This window comes from Pyrus communis, chromosome 3 (genome assembly GCF_963583255.1).
Source record: "Pyrus communis chromosome 3, drPyrComm1.1, whole genome shotgun sequence".
Lineage (NCBI taxonomy): Eukaryota > Viridiplantae > Streptophyta > Magnoliopsida > Rosales > Rosaceae > Pyrus > Pyrus communis.
In genome coordinates, this window is record NC_084805.1 from 27,246,264 (window position 1) to 27,267,220 (window position 20,957).

At 36.2% G+C, this 20,957-nt stretch overlaps 3 protein-coding genes across 3 annotated transcripts; 2 read left to right on the forward strand and 1 right to left on the reverse strand.

The window, feature by feature from the left end:
- The first annotated feature begins 722 nt into the window (after positions 1 to 722).
- On the forward strand, positions 723 to 1,375 carry LOC137729088 (histone H3.2). The gene has a single exon (XM_068467914.1). The coding sequence runs from the start codon at positions 779 to 781 to the stop codon at positions 1,187 to 1,189; it is 411 nt and encodes a 136-aa protein (XP_068324015.1). The 5' UTR covers positions 723 to 778; the 3' UTR covers positions 1,190 to 1,375.
- Positions 1,376 to 3,596: 2,221 nt separating this feature from the next.
- On the forward strand, positions 3,597 to 4,626 carry LOC137728544 (uncharacterized). The gene is made up of 2 exons (XM_068467300.1): positions 3,597 to 3,824; positions 4,027 to 4,626. Exons 1-2 carry the CDS (start codon positions 3,657 to 3,659, stop codon positions 4,624 to 4,626), a joined length of 768 nt encoding a protein of 255 aa, XP_068323401.1. The 5' UTR covers positions 3,597 to 3,656.
- A 1,594-nt stretch (positions 4,627 to 6,220) lies between these two features.
- On the reverse strand, positions 6,221 to 7,101 carry LOC137728545 (uncharacterized). Its single transcript, XM_068467301.1, has 2 exons — positions 6,934 to 7,101; positions 6,221 to 6,778 (listed from the first exon to the last, which is right to left on the reverse strand). Exons 1-2 carry the CDS (start codon positions 7,099 to 7,101, stop codon positions 6,221 to 6,223), a joined length of 726 nt encoding a protein of 241 aa, XP_068323402.1.
- Between the last annotated feature and the right edge of the window lie 13,856 nt (positions 7,102 to 20,957).

Consider the following 20,957-nt stretch of genomic DNA (forward strand, 5'->3'; position numbering starts at 1 on the left):
GTAAAAGACAAGGGCTAGGGGTTAAAAGGCTTTATTTGGCCTTTTAAAATGCCATTATCCATGGCGCTCTCAAAATTTTATTGTTCTAAGGGTGTGAGAGATTATGAGCTAAAAAGTGTCAGGTGACTAGTTTTTATTGGCTACCGGTTTCTTCCTATAATTAAGTTGACCCTTCAAGACCGTTGTGCAAAAGTCGGAGCTAAACTGACCCCTTGAAGAGCTCTGCGCTATTTTAACCTAAGCTAGATATATCCCATTAAAAAATGAATTTTGCCATTTAAAACTAAATAACATTTTTCCCTTGGTTAGTCTGCAACTTTGCATATGCTTATAATTTCTCCTCCGCCTTTTAACTAAATTTGTGCGTCCTCAAATGTGATCAGTAACATAAGCCCAATGATATAGCAGCCCGGCCCACTTCCACCGCAAAAGACAACAAAAGGTAACCACGTCACCGATCCTCAATCCGTGTTACAGATCCTAAAGCAACCCACATCCGTCGATTACCAAAGCATCAACGGCCAAAGTCACTTCTACATCGCGCCATTATTTTGCAACTCGCGCCCACGCACAACAAAAACACCCGCCGCGTCAGCGATCCTTAACAACAATAACCCATCAAACTAGGCACAGCCGTCGATAACACCACTAAATCAACGGCCTCACTTCGTCCTCTGCCATCTCGATTTTTCACACATCCCGCTATAAGATCCCTCCATAGCCAAAGCTCCCACTCACCACTCACAAAGCAATCAAACATCCCCAATCCAGTCCATCAATGGCTCGCACCAAGCAAACCGCTCGGAAATCCACCGGAGGAAAAGCTCCCCGCAAGCAGCTGGCCACCAAGGCGGCTCGCAAGTCTGCTCCGGCCACCGGCGGAGTGAAGAAGCCCCACCGCTTCAGGCCCGGAACCGTCGCTCTCCGTGAGATCCGTAAGTACCAGAAGAGCACCGAGCTTCTGATCCGAAAGCTCCCCTTCCAGCGACTGGTCCGTGAGATCGCCCAGGACTTCAAGACTGACCTGAGGTTCCAGAGCTCCGCCGTTGCGGCCCTCCAGGAGGCGGCCGAGGCGTACCTTGTCGGGCTTTTTGAGGACACCAACCTCTGCGCCATCCATGCCAAGAGGGTCACCATCATGCCCAAGGATATTCAGCTCGCTAGGCGCATCAGGGGTGAGAGGGCTTAGGGTTACAATGGGGTTTTAGTACAGATGGAAAAAAGAGTATGCTTGCGCAGGCGAGGTGTTTGATGAAATGATCATGTTATTTCGTGGGGTGTTGGCTTTTGGGTTTAGGGTAGAAAATGTAGGTTAGTATCTGAAAGATTGTAATGTTAACATCTACGTTAATGAAATCCAGTTCCTCTTCCGAAATTCGTTGTGAGTTTAAGTTTGATTTGTGCATTTTAGTTGACAATTAACCCAATTTGTTAACATCGCCATAACAAACGCCGCGATATGAAGCTATACTCCCCACCTTTTGGATGCTCCTGGAAGTCAAAGTCCCCAGCTTGTTCCCGTTTGTTATGGCGATGCTCGATCCAACTCTCGCAATACTGTGTCAGTTGCTCGGAAACTGGTTCGAGGAAGTGAGGTCAGCCCTCTCGACAGCGCTCATGGGATGGGGTTGTGGGAATACGGGGAAAGGAAACTCCGAATTCAACAGTGGTTTCAATTAGGCAATGATGAACTCGGTGTTCAGAGATTGCAAGCCAATCTTTGATGGGTTGAGTTCATCGGGTTACAATTATGTAAAGGTTCATTGGTTCATTGGATGGGGTTTTGAAAAGTAGCTAGGATTCCCTGCGAGGCCTTCCCTCAGCTGATGCTATTTTACTCAAGGTAAGCAAAATTTCAACTTTTCAATTGTGTTATGTTTCGACTATTTTGTAACTAAATCAACTGCTATTTACCCTATTTATAACAAAACGGTTAGAAACTAAAAATGACATAAAGTGCTTTTAGATAACGAAAATGAATAAAAAGGCGATGTTAGATCATCAAAGCGATATGTCTCAAACTTGAATAATTAGGTGTCTCATTCGTGGTTTTCTTGAGTCCAATCAAGCATGCCATAAAACCGTTTAGGATAATTTATGGGTTTATGCACGTGTAAACAATTGTTTCAAACATTTTTCTTAAGTTAATTTAATAAATTATAATTATTGAATCATTGTTCTTGCTATGATACATACAATTGGGAGACTTTTCCTACTTATTCATTTCCACATTAAACAAAGGGTACATGCATAATTTATTGGGCAAAAGTCTCGCATGCCAACCACTTTTTTTTAAGTTTCAGATTTTAGCGTTGAAGTATGGCTACTTGGCCAAGACAAATCTGCAAAGCAGAAACCACAACAAAGACCACCAGCTTTGTAAAATAGAAAAATATGGATAGATCATGTCATTACAGAATACATACTTACAACCATTACTAAGATAATTTTGACAAAAAAAAAAAAATGCAAGACGTAATTTTTATACTTTAGTCTTATTTGACTTTATATCGATCTTATTTAATAATTAATATGAGAGTTGTCGTAATTAGTTAACGAAGTTTCTTTCCAAAGTAAACAAAGAGAAATGCTAAGGAGACTCAAAATGGGACTTATGAATTCTTTGTCACCTCATAATTTAATGTCAATTTCCGTGTCTACATTATAAAACATTGTGTCAAAGAGTTTATGAAGAGTCTTACTTTTGAGAAAATCTCTTTAGACCATCTCCAAAGGAATGTCAAATTATAAAAGTCAAATTACAATTGATGGTTGATATGGCAATTTAAAATCTTATATCAAATTAATTAAGTACTTCTCCAACTGAACCGAATTGTTAAATGTTATTTTATTATTTAAATAGAACTTTAAATGGTTGTAATTATTAAAACAATGTTGGAACAAAATTTATAGGAGAAGGATTCTCTACCCTCCTAATCTCTCTATCCTTCCATACCCTTCTATTTGAACGGTCACGGTTAAGCCACGTCAACATCTTATATTGATTTTTTTTATAGAGATAATAAGACAAAAAACAATGTGTGATAGGAGAGGATGGAAGGGAATGAGAATAGGAGGGTAGAGAATCATCTTCCAAATTTATATTGGTTGAGATGTTAGTGAAATAAGGAATCCACCATTAAAATAGATTAAAAATAAATTTGACATTAATGTTAAATTTGACTCCAAATCACAAAACTTTCAAATCCAGTCAGCAAATAACATTTCAGGTAGAGAGACTTTTAATGTCAAGTATGCACAGTGGCATTCCACCTAAAATCTTGATATCTTCTTTGGAGATACTTTTAACATTTTTCTTCCCCACAAGAAAAAAGAAAGAGACATTTTTCTTCCCCACAAGAAAATAGAAAGAGAGAGCCCTCATACTGTCAGAATTAAGTATCCTAAAACGCAGATTGGTCATGTGGTCTCAATTAATTAGTCCTAAATAATAATAAACAAATCCAAGTTGCTCTTGCAGGCAACCCAAATTGAAGTCAAAGCTCCCTTCAACAAATTAATCCATGGAAATTATGATCTCCTCCTTCCTACCATAATTGGGAAATATATAATAAAAATCCATTCATAAATTAATTAGAATCCACTGAATCCCCCATTTCCTGGATCAGAAGTTAGCAAACCAGCAAAGCAAAATTATGAGTTTTGAAAAGGAGGACCTTGATCTGGTTTTGGTCCCAAGTGGATTGCTCATCATGTTTGTCTATCACATCATCCTTCTCTACAGATATATCCATCTCCCTCATACCACAGTTCTTGGCTTTGAAAACAATGACAAAAGAGCTTGGGCTGAAAGAATCATGCAGGTAAGTACCATGTCTCCCTTTTTCTCAATTAGCGGACCGGATTACGAAGCAGCTCAGCTCGACAGGCGTAAGTCCAAGAAAAACATGACCTAATTTGTGGCTCATAATGCGTCTGTTGAGCTGCTTTCATAATCCGATCCGCTACTTATTACCCTAACATATATAACCTAATTTTCTTTGTGCCTGATACCTTCAATTGCAGGTTGATAAAAGAGACGTAGGCACAGCCCTAAGTGTGATTTCGTCTAACACATCAGCAGCAACTTTTCTGTGTTCCATCTCCTTAACTCTCAGCTCCCTCATCGGAGCTTGGATCGGAAGTAATTCGAGTCAGACAGTCTTCCAGAGTGAATTAATTTATGGAAGCACCGACCCATCAATCCTCACAATGAAATACATAAGCCTCTTAACTTGTTTCCTTCTAGCCTTCGCATGCTTTGTTCAATCAGCAAGGCACTTTGTCCATGCAAACTATCTGATCAGCATGCCGGACAGTAACATTCCGGCGTGGTACGTGCAGATGGCGGTCATAAGGGGAGGTGATTTCTGGTCACTTGGGCTTAGAGCACTCTATTTTGCTCTAACTCTTTTGCTATGGTTTTTCGGTCCGATTCCAATGTTTATTTCCTCCATGGTTTTGGTCATAGTCCTCCATTACCTTGACACAAACACCAGGCCACTGCACCAGCACCAGCTTCCCGGAAAGGAGATCGTCAAACGCGTCGGCGAAAGGATCTCAGAGGTGGCTGTGACCATTCAGCGTCATACAGAAAGGGTTGAAACTACTAGAAGTACCGCCTAATAGAGTATTTGTTAAAAGAACCAATTTTTTGTATGTAAATGGCAATCGTATATGCGTGTTTGTTTGGAGTTGTTGGGTAGTAGGTTTTCTTGGCTAGTTGTGCCATTGGAAATGTATGAGTATAAATATATTGCCACGGAAGATCAAATTGTTTTTTTAAGGACGGAAGATCAAATTGTAATTTGATTAAACAAATCAATGTATTATGAACACCAAGCAATGTTTAAAATATCGATATAGATGGAAATATTGATATGCAAATTTATAGAAATATTGATATCGGTTGTCTTCGACGTAAATGTTGCAATGAGTGGGTATATCAACTCATTTAAATTTAGTCGAAATTAGTGAAAACTTTCTCAAAAAAATAAAAAAGTTTGAAATCTGCAATGCGTTTTAGCAAATTTTTTGTAGTGAATCGGTAAGTATATCAATATTCATTGATTTTCCTATATCTCGCTGATATAGGATGAAGTTTGCATTTCGCCCCCTTTTCATATCAATCCTTATTTTTTCGGATATTTAAACGAAAATATCGGCAATTTCGTGGATATTTCAAACATTAACACCAAGAAAAAGTTTAGGTAGCTAGAAAATAGAAGATCATGTTTCCCTTCTATCTTTCAAATTTTGGTTTCTAGATTGGAATTTAGTAGGTCTTTTTTCACAAGTAAGCTTCTCAAACCTCCTCTATAGAGTCAGAACACCTAAAATCCTCGTTTTAAAAAGAAAAAAACCAACTGTTATTACACTACACATGAAGGACTTTCTTCTATTGTAGTTTGATCTCTTTAAAGTTTTTCACTAGTATTATCAGTTGTCACGTAGACGATATTAATTAAGTAAATTTTATAGTGAGTGGTTAGTACTTGGAGTGTCGATAATCTATACAACAAATAGTTGGATGTTCACCTAAACTTGGAACGTGGGTTTGAATACTATAATACAGTTGTATGTTTCTTTATTTTATAAATTTAAAGGCAATTAAATTGACATTATTGCTTGATTAAGTTGACCAAATAGAATTATTTTTTCCCAATTATATAAGCAAACTAAATGCATAACTTGTTTTATAAGACATCCCTGTAAAGCACGCAACTTGCAATTTTTACATAAGTTATAACATAAGTAATTAATTGGACACTATTATGCCCAGGGGGAATGGCAACCAATTCTGCTCAATAGCTTGCTCCGTATGCCACCGCGCATGGTGGCACCTTTTTATGGGATACTATTGGATCGGAATTTCTTTTCAATACTCTTTGTATGTCACTGCGCATGGTTGGCACCTTTTTATTTAAAACCTCTGCGGGCATGATGAAATTTTATTGATATGAAAAAAAAAAGTTACATCCAGTCAGAGGAATATAAATACATCATTACTTCTCTCAAAAAAGAAAATACAAGCAAAAGATGGGGAGAATAAAACCAAACCCCTCTAAAATAAAACCTAAAAGATAAAAATCGTGCAACATAAGCTGCAAAACAAAAGGAAAATGTAAAAGATTTATGTTTAACTCTCATTCTTGGTGCATGATTTTCTTATTGCATTCATGGTCACTGAAAATTTGATTCAACCCTACACACTTGACGCTCAAGAAACCAATAATAAACGTTCATTTGTATCCACGGCCGATGATGGCGGCCGCTTGTGATCACCGCCGGACTTCTCATAGTCGTGGCAAGATAGGATCACAACGGTTGCGACGGAGGAAACTAACATGGGAATAGGTCCAAAAAACCACAGCAGAAAATTGAGAGCAAAGTAGAGAGCTCTAAGCCCAAGTGACCAAAACTCACTTCCCCTTTGAACAGCTCCCTCGGCTTTTTTCACGTCGCTTTTCGCGGTAGCTCCCGGGGTGGCTAAAAGGTAGTTTGAGTGGACAAAGTGCCGAGCTGATTGAACAAAGCATGAAAAAGCAAGGAGAAAACATGTCAAGATGCAAATGTACTTGATAGAAACAGTCACTGGGTTTGTGTTGCCATATATTATTTGGCTTGGCAAGAAGTTATTGGCTGAGTTTGCCATCCAAGCTCCGATGAGAGCGCAGAGAGTTAGAGAGATTGATGCTAAGGTTGTAGTTGCACTTGTATTGGAGGAAATCACATCAAGAGCTGTATTAACTTTCGTTGCAACTTCAACATCGTCACCCTGCAGGAACAAATAGTGAACAAATTAACACAGAACTTGCAATTGCAAGGGCTGGTAGCTCAACTGGTTAACAGCATTCGCACCTGCACTGGGGAGTAGTATATATAAACAAACTTCACAAATTTTGGGGATATTAAAGAAGATATGGAACTTACCTGCAAAAATTTTTCAACCCAAATTTTCCTGTCAATGTTTTCGGACCCAATAGCGGTGGAGAGAGGGTGATTGAGGTATTTGTAGAGGAGGAAGAGGTGGTAGATTAGCATGATCAAGAGCCCCAACGGGACCAGCACAACATCTAAGTACTCCTTCTGAAAAACCATACCTTCTAATCTCCTGGTGCTAAAATGACAATGCAGCTGAGATCTGGATGGGGTCTTGTTCGGTTTATAATGGAGCTGCCCTGCCCATGATTCTTGGGATTTTTCGGGATTGGTTAAACAACGTAATCTTTGATTCGCTTTCTATGGGCTGAAAATTAGAGCTTGCTTCAGTTTCCATTTTAGATGCAGCTAATAGTTGACATTGAAAGCTGTTGTCGAAACCGAAAGCAAGTAGTAATCTTCATACACAAACTTCAAAGCGGAGACTCCCACATACTGGTTATTCTCTGCAAGTTCTGATTTGCAGCCGAATCTTATTCCACGAATCATGGATTGGACTGGACCGAACAGGAAAGGATGGAACAATTTCTTGATAAAACCATCTCCAACCCTTAGGCTAAAACCTAAAATTTTTAGTCCAGACAATTTAGGTTTTTGCCTAAAAACAGTTTTTCGGCTCCGACCCTTCCGGCCTAAATTTTTTAGCCTCAAATTATTAAAGAATAATTTTAGGCTAATTAGAAAAAAATAAATTATGTACACTATCATAATTTAATTTTATGAACATTTTAACCTAAAAATATTTAAATTCAGATAAATATTGAAAAATCACTAAATTTGGGTGAATTTGAGTAAAATAATTATTTTAGCCGTTGGATTTAAATTTGGACCTCTTTGTTTTACCGTTAGATTTGATTATATTCGATATCAACCGTTGGATTCAATAAATCCTAAGAAACATGCCCATATGAGTGGGGTCTCGCTGGTGGTGCCCACACCATTTTCTAGGCTAAATCCTGTGGGGAATTTGGCTTTTGTTTGGCTTTTAGCTTTTAGCCCATACATTTAGCATAAATTAGGTTGTGTTGGGTTTGGGGGAATAAAACCTAAAAACTAGCATTTAGCCCATGGTTGGGTTTGGTCTAAACAGAAGAAGAAGACCCCTTTACTCTGCCATTTTTAGCAACAAGAGATTGGAAGACTATGGACTTTCACAAGTTTCAGAAGGAGCACTTAGATGCGGTGTTTGTCGGAGTGCTAATGATGCTGATTTACCACCTCCTTCTCCTCTCTAAGTACCTCATGCAGCCTCTCTCCACCGCCATCGGATACGAAAACAAGGACAAAAAAGAATTGGGTTGGCAAACTTCTGCAAGTAAGTACCATGCCTCTTTTTATATACAAGCGATATTTGGGGAGGGTGGATTTGAAGTTCGAACATAGGACCTTGACTGCAACGGTAAACGCTCTTAACCCTAATTTATTTACTTTTGATGGCTGCAGGACCAAGATGTTACAAAGAAAGTTTTTAACAGCTCCTGCTGTGATTTCCTCCAACATAACTGCACCTATAAACTTGGCAGCAATCTCTCTAACTCTGTGCTCTCTCATTGAAGCTTTGGATGCCAAACTCCACAAACGACTTCGTCCCAAGAGAAATAATATATGGTAACACACACCGATCAACTATTTCTATCAAATACATCTGCCTCTTGACATGCTTTCTCCTTGCTTTTTCATGCTTTGTTCAATCAACTAGGCACTTCGTCCATTCAAACTACCTGTTAAGCACTGTAGGAGCTACGATGAGGATCGATGTGAAAAAAGCCGAGAGAGCAGTTCAAAGGGGAAGTGAGTTTTGGTCACTTGGGCTTAGAGCACTCTATTTTGCTCCAAATTTTCTGCTATGGTTTTTCGGACCTATGCCAATGCTTGCTTCCTCTATTGTAACGGTTCTGATCCTAAGTTGCCACGAATTCAAGAAGCCAGATACGAATCAGCTAGTCTTCGCTCTTTAAATGAAGTGTATTATTCATTTCTTGAGCATGAATTTTTGTACAGCTAAAATCATATGTTCTTCTTCCTTGTTGGACATATTTGTCTTGTCAGTTGTAGTTTCCAGCAAGTAATAAACAATCCTATTCATGTGAGAAATTGCAATCCCTTATTGCGTGAGAGTGAGAGGTAGTATAAGGACAGTCTAGTATGCTTGATATGTCACGGAAACGGCAAGGCCAGCTTGTACAACATATGCAAGAAAGTTGGATCTGACAATTTATTTTAGCAGCACCCATCTTCGCTCTGTGTTGAGAGAGATCTGAAGTTCAAATTTCACAGACGATAAGTGTTAACAAAAGAAACTTTTGTAAGCACGTTGTGTTTGGAGCTTATGCAAGAGGAATTCCACGAGTGCTTTAAACAAATCCAAGCACATGGACTCCTCACCTAATATATTTGAGTAAAAGGGTCTTCTTGTTCTGCTTATAAAAAAACTGTCCCGAAATTTCCTGTCTGGTTCGATCCATGTGAGTCTCCATTTTTGCAACAGCTTTCAAAGTCAACTACTGGCTGCATATAAATTGGAAACTGAAGTAATTTAAGTTATAGTTTTCAGCCAATCGAAAGCGAGTCAAAGTTTACGTTGTTAAAAGAAATCCCGAAAAATCCCATGAATCATGGGCAGGACAGCTTATAAACACAAGAAGTCCCCTCTACTGGATTGTAATTTTTAGCACCAAGAGATTGGAAGCTATGGCTTTTCTGCATTTTCTGGAGGAGTACTTAGATGTGGTGTTGGTCCCAACCGGGATCTTGATCATGCTTATCTACCACCTCTTCCTCCTCTACAAATACATCAATCACCCTCTCTCAACCGCTATTGGATCTGAAAACAATGACAAGAAAACTTGGGTTGGAAAAATCTTGCATGTAAGTTCCATATCCTCTTTAATTTCCCAAAAGTTGGTGACATTGTTTTTATACTACCGATATTGATAAGGGGAGAATCAGTTACTTGATCTCGAGTACAGTGGTGAATGCTGCTAACCAGTTGAGCTACAAGTTCCGTGTTAATTTGTTCGCTATTGGTTGCTGCAGGGTAAAGATGTCGAAGTTGCAAAGAAAGTTAAAACAGCTACTGATGTGATTTCCTCCAATACAAGTGCAACTACAACCTTAGCATCAATCTCTCTAACTCTGTGCTCTCTCATCGGAGCTTGGATGGCAAACTCCAACAACAACTTCTTCCCAAAAGAAATAATATATGGCAACACAAACCCTACAACTATTTCCATCAAGTACATTTGCCTCTTGACATGCTTTCTCCTTGCTTTTTCATGCTTTGTTCAATCAGCCAGGCATTTTGTCCACTCAAACTACCTGTTAACCACGCCAGGAGCTACCGCCGAAAGCGACGTGAAGAAAGCCAAGACAGCAGTTCAAAGGGGAAGTGAGTTTTGGTCATTGGGTCTTCGAGCACTCTACTTTGCTCTCAATTTTCTGTTGTGGTTTTTTGGACCAATTCCCATGTTTGCTTCGTCTGTTGTAATAGTCATGATCCTATCATGCCACGACTTTAAGAAGTCGTGCGGCGATCAAAAGTGGCCGGCCAAGGCTAGGAATGAGCGTTTATTATCGTTTTCATAAGCGTAAAGTTTGTGGAGTTGAATCAAAATTTCATTGATCATGAATGCAATAATGTTAGTCCTACTACTTGTGTTCTTTGAAAGTCAATGCGCATGTAACATGGAGTATATACCGGTGTTTTGACAAGGATGCGCACATTGAAAGTTATATCAAAACAAGTTATACAATAGTTTGACCACTTCGGAGTGCCTCAGTGGGTGGGGATTTAGGTCCATATACCATACGGTGTGTTCTGAGTTCGATTCTTGGTGTGTGTATGTGTGAATCACACGATAATGACTAAGGAAGGCTTAAATGCATTTGTAAGTCCTTCCCGACCCTGAAAAGATGGACTACTGTAGTGAAGCTATTAGTTAGTCCCCCATTTTAGGAAAGAAAAAAAAAGTATACATTAGTTTGCTTTTATAGTTGTGCTATTAGGTCAACTCAATCGAGCAATCATATCAATTCAATTACTTCTGAAAAAATGTTGAAACTTTCTACTTATCTTGGTTGTATATTAGAAATATTTTAAACTTGTAACGATTCAGGTTAGGTGAAAATTCAACTTTAGGTACATAGATTATAGACATATACTATCAAGTCAATATAAAGTTTGGGGTGTGCTATCCACACACCCCATTTTACTTTTTACACACTCCTTAATAATTTATGTCCGTTGATCTTCTTCAATTCATCCCATCCGACGGCCGAAAATTAAAAAGGTGTGTGAGAAGTAAAATGGGGTGTGTGGATATCACATCCCTAAAATTTACTTAATTAATGTAGTCCTACAACTTTTAGTTGCATAGATTATAGACATATACTATCCAACTTTTAGTAAGGTTTAAGGAGCCTAACGGTCAGTCAATCACTCGTCAAGGGCCTTCCTCGCGGTTAGGCAACTCTGTCCTCGTTAACAATCTAATTACTTGCTGAGACAAGCTCTCCTCCTATTTCTGCAATGCTTCCGATAACTAAATAAAGTTTCAACATCTCAAATTTGCAATTTTGCATGTTGTTCAATATTCTAGTGGAAAGAGCGCTGGTTTCCATCCATGCGTTCTGGGTTGGAAATTCACTCCTCCCCCTAATTTGTTGTAATAGTTTCGAATAATCTTTCATCTCCTAAATACTAATTAAAAAAATGTAGTCCTCTAACAACTGAATGTTATTGAGAATAATAGTCTGGTGCAGTAAAAGTTAGGCTTAGAGTTTTTTTCCTTCAAAACAAGACTTTTTGTGCGTTTTATTATGAAATGGAGTGTTGAAGGGATTATTGTGAGTGACCCTATAAATTCCAATCTAGAAACCAAATTCTTGACCATGGAAGGGAAAAAAATGAAGTTAATCTTCTAATATATTGCTTCCAAAACTTTTTCTTGGTGTTCATAATACATTGGTCTTCGAATCAAATGACACACTGATCTTCCTAGGCAATATTGTTAATACTCCCATCCTATGGCACTATTATGGGCCTGCTAGTCTTCAGTAAAGCCCATTTCATGCTTTGGGCCCTTTCTGAATTAGAATTAACGATTTTTGGCCCATTCATCAATCTTGACCGCAGGATCAAACGCCGAACGTTTACCCCGTTAACGTACAACAAAACCCGACAACCTCTGGCAGAGACAACGACCGATGCAGTTCCAAAGTGGGTCCCCCTCACCACACATTTTCCGACACGTGTCCTTGGCATCTCGGGATGTGGGTACCTCTCGCCGAAGCAGGAAAGAAAAGAACGATTGGAAATTTTCGGAGTGGATAAATTACCTGCAGCACTGAGCTGTGGGGCGCAAATCACCCGAAATGACGGAATAGCCCTTCATCGATGCCACGCGTACGGTAGGGAGGGGACTGAGAAGGGGGCGTAAGTACAAAAAAAAAGGACGTTGGGGCGCGTGCGGATGATTGACGTGACAAAAGTACGATGAAAGGCTGAGGCAGGGCAGAGGTATGCAGGGGCAGCACCCGCGTAAAAGTCGAGGGTCTCTGCAAAAGCGACGCCTTTAGTCGTTTGGGGCCCCTGACCAACTTTGATCACCAACCTTTTCTCTCCTGAGCAGGGTTCTCTCTTCATCAAATTTCTCTCCTTTTCAAAATTTTATCATTTGAACAGTGACGATTAAATTATTTTAAATCTTGATGTTTTTTTTTTTTTTTATAGAGAGAGAAAGAGAAATGTGAGAGAGGAAGGGACTGAAGAAGAGGGAATTTCGAGGTGAGAGAATTTTATTCTTTTTCCCAACCAATCCAACTAGTGTTGAGTTATTGTAATTTATCTAGCATGCAAGAGGAACTTACGGATTATATGTTCATTATCATTGTGGTGTCTTTATTTAATAATGTATTGTTTTACAAATAGCAATGCATTATCATATGAGAAAGCCACATAGTGAATTCCCTGTTTACGTTTTTGCTGAGGCAAAAGCGCCACCCGCGAAGAAGAAGAGAAGAAGAAGAAGAGTGGGGGCTATGTGCATGGTAGAGATTCGTGTTAGGATTTTGGGTTTTAGGATATGCAATTTTGCAAAGGGTGAGGTTGGGGAGGGGAGGAGAGGGTGGAGACAAATGAACAAAGAATCAAGAATGGTGGTGCTTTGCTGGCTCTTGTAAGGGGGTGGTGACCCACTGGATTTGTATTTGTAAAGTGTCGCATGTTTTTTCCTTTTCTTTTCTTTTTTTTGTCTTTTTTTTTTGTGGTAAAATGTGTCACATTGATTTGCACAAGTGGAATTAGGTTAGTTGGTGGGGATTGTGTGTATTTTGGTTTTATTGGGTGTACAAATTTGTCGACTGAATACTATTTCTCGATGTGATAAAATGATCATTAATCATTTACATTTTGGGTAAATGCAGTTTAACTTAGTTTTATGTATATTGCATGAAGAAATTTTAATAGGTAAGTGGCCATGGGTAGGGTGTGTGAACTGTTTGATCAAGGCTACGGGTAGGGTGTAAAAAAATAAAAATTATTTTGTTTTGTTTTGTTTTGTTTTGTTTTATTTTAGGGTGAGTCAACCTAAACCAAACCAAATTAACAGTTTAATCATTTCATTTCTGTTTGTTCCGAATTACAGTACTTTTTAAAAGAGAAAAACCCGAAACAAACCGCGGCTTGAATTGTCCAAACAGTTTTTTCTAAATCCTATTCTTATCTCTCATTCGTTGTTTTGGTATACTTACAAAAACATAGGACAATACTTTTTGAAGCCCAAAAGTTTAAGAGAAGATTGGCTATTTTTACTATCAACGTCAGGATATACCTACAACCCCAAGCTGAAAGGACCTACACCTAGCACCTAACGGTCAGCTACCACTAGTGTGAATTTATGTAGGAATTCACAGATCATGCACCAATGAGAACTGCTAACTCCCAGATCAAACTTGTATTAGGAGTTAACCACAAATATGCCTTACCAACTGAACCATCCTCGTTGGCAGAACATAGGACAATACTGATACAATAGAGTGAGAGAGAAATAGACGATGTACAAAGTACTCTAATATTCCTTCACAAATAGATGATAGTTGACGTATATATGGTGGTGCATGCATTTTTCATTACACTGGCCAGATTCTTGATTGAGGCTGGAGAACTCGTATGGACAGGAGTACAATCGATGAACATAGATTTTTAATCACATAATTAGTTTAAGGACAGTACCATTTAAGTGGTGTGATTATCGGCAAAGTTTAGATCATTAATTATCTCGAGAAAATAATTGTACAAAATCATTCACGTTGGTGTGATTTGTGACAAGATTAAAACCACATAATATTTTGACTAGTATGTTTGCATGTATTTTAGCTGTTATGCATGGACCATATGTGCTTTATTTTAAATCCACACGTTTAAGTTTTGCCAAAAAAAATATAAAGAAAACCCTTTGGTTTTTAAATTATCAATTATTATACAGTGCAATTAACAATCAAGTTTGTGGAGAACAAGGATGAAACCAGAGTTTTGTATGGATGGAGACTTTTTCAAATAACATATTTACAAATTAAAAAGTTAAAGAATTTATTAAACAAAATACTTATACGGTAATTCATAACGTTTTTCATACAACATATTACAATATCCCTTGACGGTTTTTCATATTTTGAAAGCGTTGCATAACAACTTCATTACCAATACTATCAAATATCTCTCTATACAAAAATAATCATGTTATCATTCATCCATTGATCTTCATCCGATTTTTTAATCGATTATTCAAAATTCATGGGCGAAAATACTTTTGAAACATTGACAGTAATAATTCAAAGAGTTAATTCCAATGTCACAAGGAAGTAAACTACTAATACACTTTACTAATATCACAAACATGTACATTTTTTCCTACCAAAAAACCTGAGTGGAGACATATGCCGCCGCCCCAAGGTGGCTCCGTCCTTGGCCGAGAATCATGTTCATATTTATGTTTTGTAAAGTTTCGTTAACTTTCAAATGTGAAAGAAGTTCATTGAGAATGGTGTCGATCAAAAATATTTTGTAAGGCTTCTGAACTATTTTTAAATGTATGAGACAAATCTTCACTTTCTCATGTGCTACCTAAAAAATATTTGAGTCTAATATGATAAGTAAGTTTCGTATCCTTTGGTACTGCAAAAAAATAAATAAATAAATAATGAATGTAGCTTTGATCTTGAAACCTACTTATGGTGATAGAATTGTCCGACTTCTTATAAGATTTTGCAAGATTTTTAAAATACTAAATATGTACATCATACTTTACATCAATAATATTGATAATATTAATATCGTATTTAAAAAAGAATAATATTAGGTAAATTAACTTTTTAGACTAGATTTGCAAATCATGTGATGTATCCTCAACAAAGATCAAGACATTAATCTATACATAAGTTATATTTCATTCATCAACAACCACGTCATATAATTTATAAAATATTTGGTCTAAATAATTACTCTCCCAAGTATTACCTTTTAAAAAAATTTGCCGTTAAAGTAAGAAGAATCCTAAAATGATTACCAATTATCAAACCAAAAACCAATAAAACCTAACAAATTGGAAAGTGGTTGAATCTTGAACAATGAACACGTTGAATTATTCATCTAGATGCCCTAATTAGAACAGGATTTGGTTGCTGAAAAATCAGCAGCAGCGAAGTTCTTTCCTCCTAATTATATTTGTTTGCTGTGTTGAAAATTTTAATTCAATAATAAAAAAAAGAATTTAAATTATTTTATATGAGTGAAAATTAGTATTATTTTTTTGTTTTGCAAAAAAGGATAACTGCTGGCGAATCACGATTATCTACCATTTCAGGTCCGAAGGGGGTTAGTTGGGAATTTCTCCTTATTCGTGACCACAATCAAGTAGATTAACATCTTACAAAGTATCAAATCCAGAGTCTGAAGTGAAAGTTATAATTGTTGAGTAACTATTCACGAATAGGGTTGTGATTGTTCAATTAAGCAGAAAGACTGCAACTTTTGCCTGACTCTTCAAAGATACCACTATTATGAAGAGTCGCTTCTCCATCGTATAAAGACTTCATCATATTGAGTCACAAGTGAATTTGTTAATTAGTTGAGTCATACAAGTTCATGTGTTGTATCATACTTAGAGATTAAGTGACCTATTGAGAGAGTTAAACTCAATCGTTGTTCGTTATTGTCTTATGACTTGAAATGTTACTATAGTAAAAACGCGATCACTATATCTTAGAAGATAAACGTCGATTAACTATGAGCATTGTGGTGGAACATAAATAGAAAGAATCAAGTTCTTGAGTCGACTGTATTTTTCAGGTTTTTTTTACTCCAATTGTATGTGCATTAATAGTGTACTTTGTATTTACTTGTAGGCCCACATTTCACATTTGCCATTCTTCTTTTGGGTCATTTCAGCGAAGGTGAAAAGTACTTTAGTTCAAATATTTCATATAAATCCGACAACAACTTGGAAAAAGGGTGCTTTCACTCGTCACTTCGATTCCTTCACATTTATGTGAGCAAATTATTAACCTGCGCAAACCCAGTAAAAAGCCATATCTGCATAACCAATAATTTCGTTCATTTACAGTCTTAACCACGACGATAGATTTTTTGGAGTCACTCAGACCATCATCACGTGGTTTCATTATTTTACTCAAAATTATTATTATATTATTGTTTTTATTTATGTACTTTAATAATTGAAAACTGTTGTTAATTGGCAATTTAAAACTCTTATTCTATATTAACTACAATCATCTATATTATAGTACATGAAAATATACACTAATGTAACAAGTGTCCCAATCCAGCTACTGCAAGTGGAGTCAACATGAGTTATTGGTTGCTCATGACCCAACTTCATAATCCTATATATACTTATCTATATATTTGTTTATGACCCTTGCGGTAAACTAAAAGAATGAGTTAAAAATACTGAACTAAAAACTGCTACTCCTTTTGTGTAACATCCTAAATAAATGTGTAGGTTTTCTTCTTTCTTTCCTTATGGTGCGCTTTAAGTGTTTAATAAAAAGGCTCACTCGATAATTTTACGACGTAAATACCATCAGAAGCTTGACGAGAATAACCAACAAAAATTTTTTACCAAAATTATAACCCTATTATTATAAAATTATTGATCCGTCACTGACTACACATGAAGTTTTCTCCACCATCACATGCAACAAATCGGACCGACACCGGAAGGAGTTTAGTCAAAGGACGTCATTGCAAAGATTGGTTGATTAAGTTTTAATCAATCACAATTAGCACAGCATTATGATATCACATTTGTCTCCCGCATTATTAATGTTTGTCTTTGTTTTAATCTTGTTTTTTACCCTAAGGAAAGGACTCCGTGAGATTTTGTTATTTCGTCGGTTTCTGTCTTTCGTTTTCCAGATAATTATCAATAATTTTGCCCCCTGTTTGATTGGAAATGACGGAACCTAGTTATGGTGGAATGATCACTCAACTATTTATCGGAAAAATCATATTAGGATAGTTTATCGGTTATTAAAATGTGTTTAAATTTAGCTCACTTCCAATAAATCAGAGTATTTAAGATATTAATTGTATTGGGATCATGACCAAAACATATACTTGTTAATCTAAGAAAACATAAAACGTGTCTTTAAGTAACTTGTAATCGTATAAGAGAAATGTTAAAAGAAACTCTAAAACTTTTCATTGATTCTTTTGTTATTTTACAGTTTCACGTCAATTCTCGAGTTAATATTATACAATACTGTGGCAAAAAATATGAGATGACACACAGCCCTTTGAGAGTCATAATTTTGAGAGAGTTTCCTTAGCAATTATCAGAGCAAAATGTGACTCTATGGTTGTAATGAGATATATTTGTATATGTGTAGGTTGTGATATATACACATGTATTAATTTGGTTAAAAATTTAAATCTTAAAGAGAAAAACAAAGTTTGAAAAGGAAAGATGAATAAAAGGTGTTGGAAATATAAACATGGATTTTTATCACAAATATTTCTTGAAATATTCTACATTGATCGAATCATTGAAAAAAGAAGAATTTAAATATCTCAACCTCACTCTAACTAATACTAAAGTTTTTTGTGATAAAATCTTATTCCTGATGTATTGTGCAAATGATAACTATCAAATTAAAAATAATATCGGTATTATTAAAAGTGATTTTTTGGCCAGTCCCTATAATAATTCTACACCATCAAGAAAGTGGAATAAGAGTATCCATGCAGGAATTGAAGATGGGGTGATGGTGATCTGTGAAAGAGGAGAATTTATTGGTGGTTTCCCAACAGGGTAACTTACCAGCATGGCATTTGACCTGCAAAAGGAGGAACCGGAATATATGATGAAGGCATTCGAATCAACACGTAGAAAAATAAGGTTTAAATAATACAAATGCTGAAATACATACATAATAGCAGATAAAAAAGTCGAAAGGGAAAAAAAAACAAAAAACAAGAATGGATGTGGGCACTTCAGAGAGTAACTATCTGTATTTTCTTAAGCAAAGGTAAAAGTTGTTATTAATTGGATTATTATTTAAACGTTAAATAACATGTTTATTTTTTATTAATTACACATCATTTGATTTGCAATTTTGAATTTTTTTTTAATTCCCTAGTATTACCCCAATATCTTTAGTCCTTGTTGATGACCAACACACAATGTCCAAGTAGGCACTGTCTCTGAATTTTCGAGCTATAAAGTTGTCAATTTGCAAACTTGCCTCATACGTGAAGATGAAGTGCCATTTATTCAGAATTGACTACATGTTTTCCTGGGCCAATACATATCGAGCACCTTGCTTCTAGGATTTGAGGAAACTTGCACCTAAGTGCTTGGTCTAACAACATTTATGTCCCTTCATAATCGTCTGCTATTCCTGATTGCCAACACGTGACTTAGAGTTGACGTCCGAGTAAGCCTGTTCTTGGTTCTCCATGCTTTCAAGTTGTTAGTTTACCAACTTGTCTTAGATGGTTGGAAAGTATTTTATAGTTTATAAGAATGTGCTCAGTTCATTTATTAAGAGTCGCATTAGACCATTAAGTAGTCGTTTATACCGCTCAACGCTGCTTTCTCTAATTCTATTAGGCTAGTTTATGATCCCTTGTCCTAGTCTTTTATTTCTCCTCTAGGCCTTCCCCAGGCCCTTCTCCGGCATGTATCATTTCAGTGGTCGAAAAGAACCCTTCGATTAACATTTTTGTGGAAACTATAAAGCTTAAAAATTAAAAGGCAACCAGTATATTTGGGAAACACAGAGTCTAAATTATGCAGTACGAAGTTATGAACACCGATATTTATAAAAGGTAAGGGGTGCCCAAATAAATAAATAAAAAAGGTGATAAGTAATAATTTTCAGAATCCATGGTCGAGAGCAATAATATAAGAAATGAAATGGGAAAATATAAAATTGTGAGTGCGGTGGGTGGGACTGACAGAAAAAATTTAAAAGTGAGGCAAAAGGGAAACAAATTATGATGCCAACCCACGCTCCTGTAAAGGCATCTGTAGACACGTCTCTTTCATTCCAGCCACGTCAATTCCATACACAAAAAAAAAAAAAAAAAAAAAAAAATCTCACGCTTCCCCATAGCTCCATCCCAATCCATGAGGTTATTTCTAATCGAAAATATAATTCCGTCTAGAATTATAATTCTTTAAGAAATTATTTTCAAATAAGTGGAAATGGTTAAACATAGTCATTTTAATAATTTATTAGTTTTTAATTTATATTTCAAATTTATTGTTTTATTTAATTAAAATACCGTTTGATGATTTCAAACTTAATCGTTGAATTTGAATAAATTATTATAGTAAATGATCTGGGTCCTAAAAAAGGGCTAAGAGGTGGCTACACTTGGCCAGCTTAATACCCATTTGGCCAAATAACGGCCTGGTGGGCTTCATGAAATTATAACTCTTTAAGAAATTATTTTTAAATAAGCCGAAATGGCTAAACGTAGTCCTCTCAATAATTTATTATTTTTTAATTTATATTTCAAATTTATTGTTTAATTTAATTAAAATACTGTTTGATGATTTCAAACCTAATCGTTAAATTTGAATCAATTATTACAGTAGATGATCTGGGTCCTAAAAAAGGGCTAAGAGATAGCTACACTTGGCCAGCCTGATACCCATTTGGCCATAACGGCCTAGTGGGCTTCATGAAATTATAGTTCAACTATCAATTAGAGATGAATATTTAGACAAATCATGTCATCGTTTGGCTATTGACCTTTAGCCATCTTCATTGGAGATAGATTTAAGTTTGTCCAACATGTTTAATCTCTTCTTGCCCTAATTGCTTCTCAACTTACCCTAATTGTCTTTCAACTTTTAAGACAAACCAAATCTCATATTTGTTATGTGATGACTGACGTGATAATATCAGATTTTATCTTCCTTTAACCTATTTGATTTTGTTAGAAATGATATTTATATATAATCCATTTTTAAAAATAAATCAATTAAAATAAATTTCGAGATTATAATTGGTTCACTAATGGGACACATACAATAAAATAATTAAAAATAATAATTGACATCATCTTTTATTATATTTCAAATTTGGCATAAAAAAAACTTATATGTCAATCCACGTAAGATTGACATATCGATTAGAGTTGCTTCCTGCCCTTGAAGATGGTCTAAGTAACCTTAGATTAGCATTCACCTCCAAAGTCCTCGAAGTTTTCTTTTCATTGAAGATGTGAATTATGTCATTTTATCAATGTTACATGTCAATTAATTTTGCTTTTAAATTTGAATCTGTTTGTTATTAGATAACTAAATATAGAGTATAGCATTATAGAGAAAAATGTTGGTTTTTTAGCCAAAATAATTCATGAGATTGACATAACTCCTCATTTTGGTCTTTAACAATGAAATTCGATAGAACCATGAGTTTGTCCAATGTAAATCATTTTGGTTATTTCATTAAAAATCTGTCAATATTCTTGTTATGTGGAG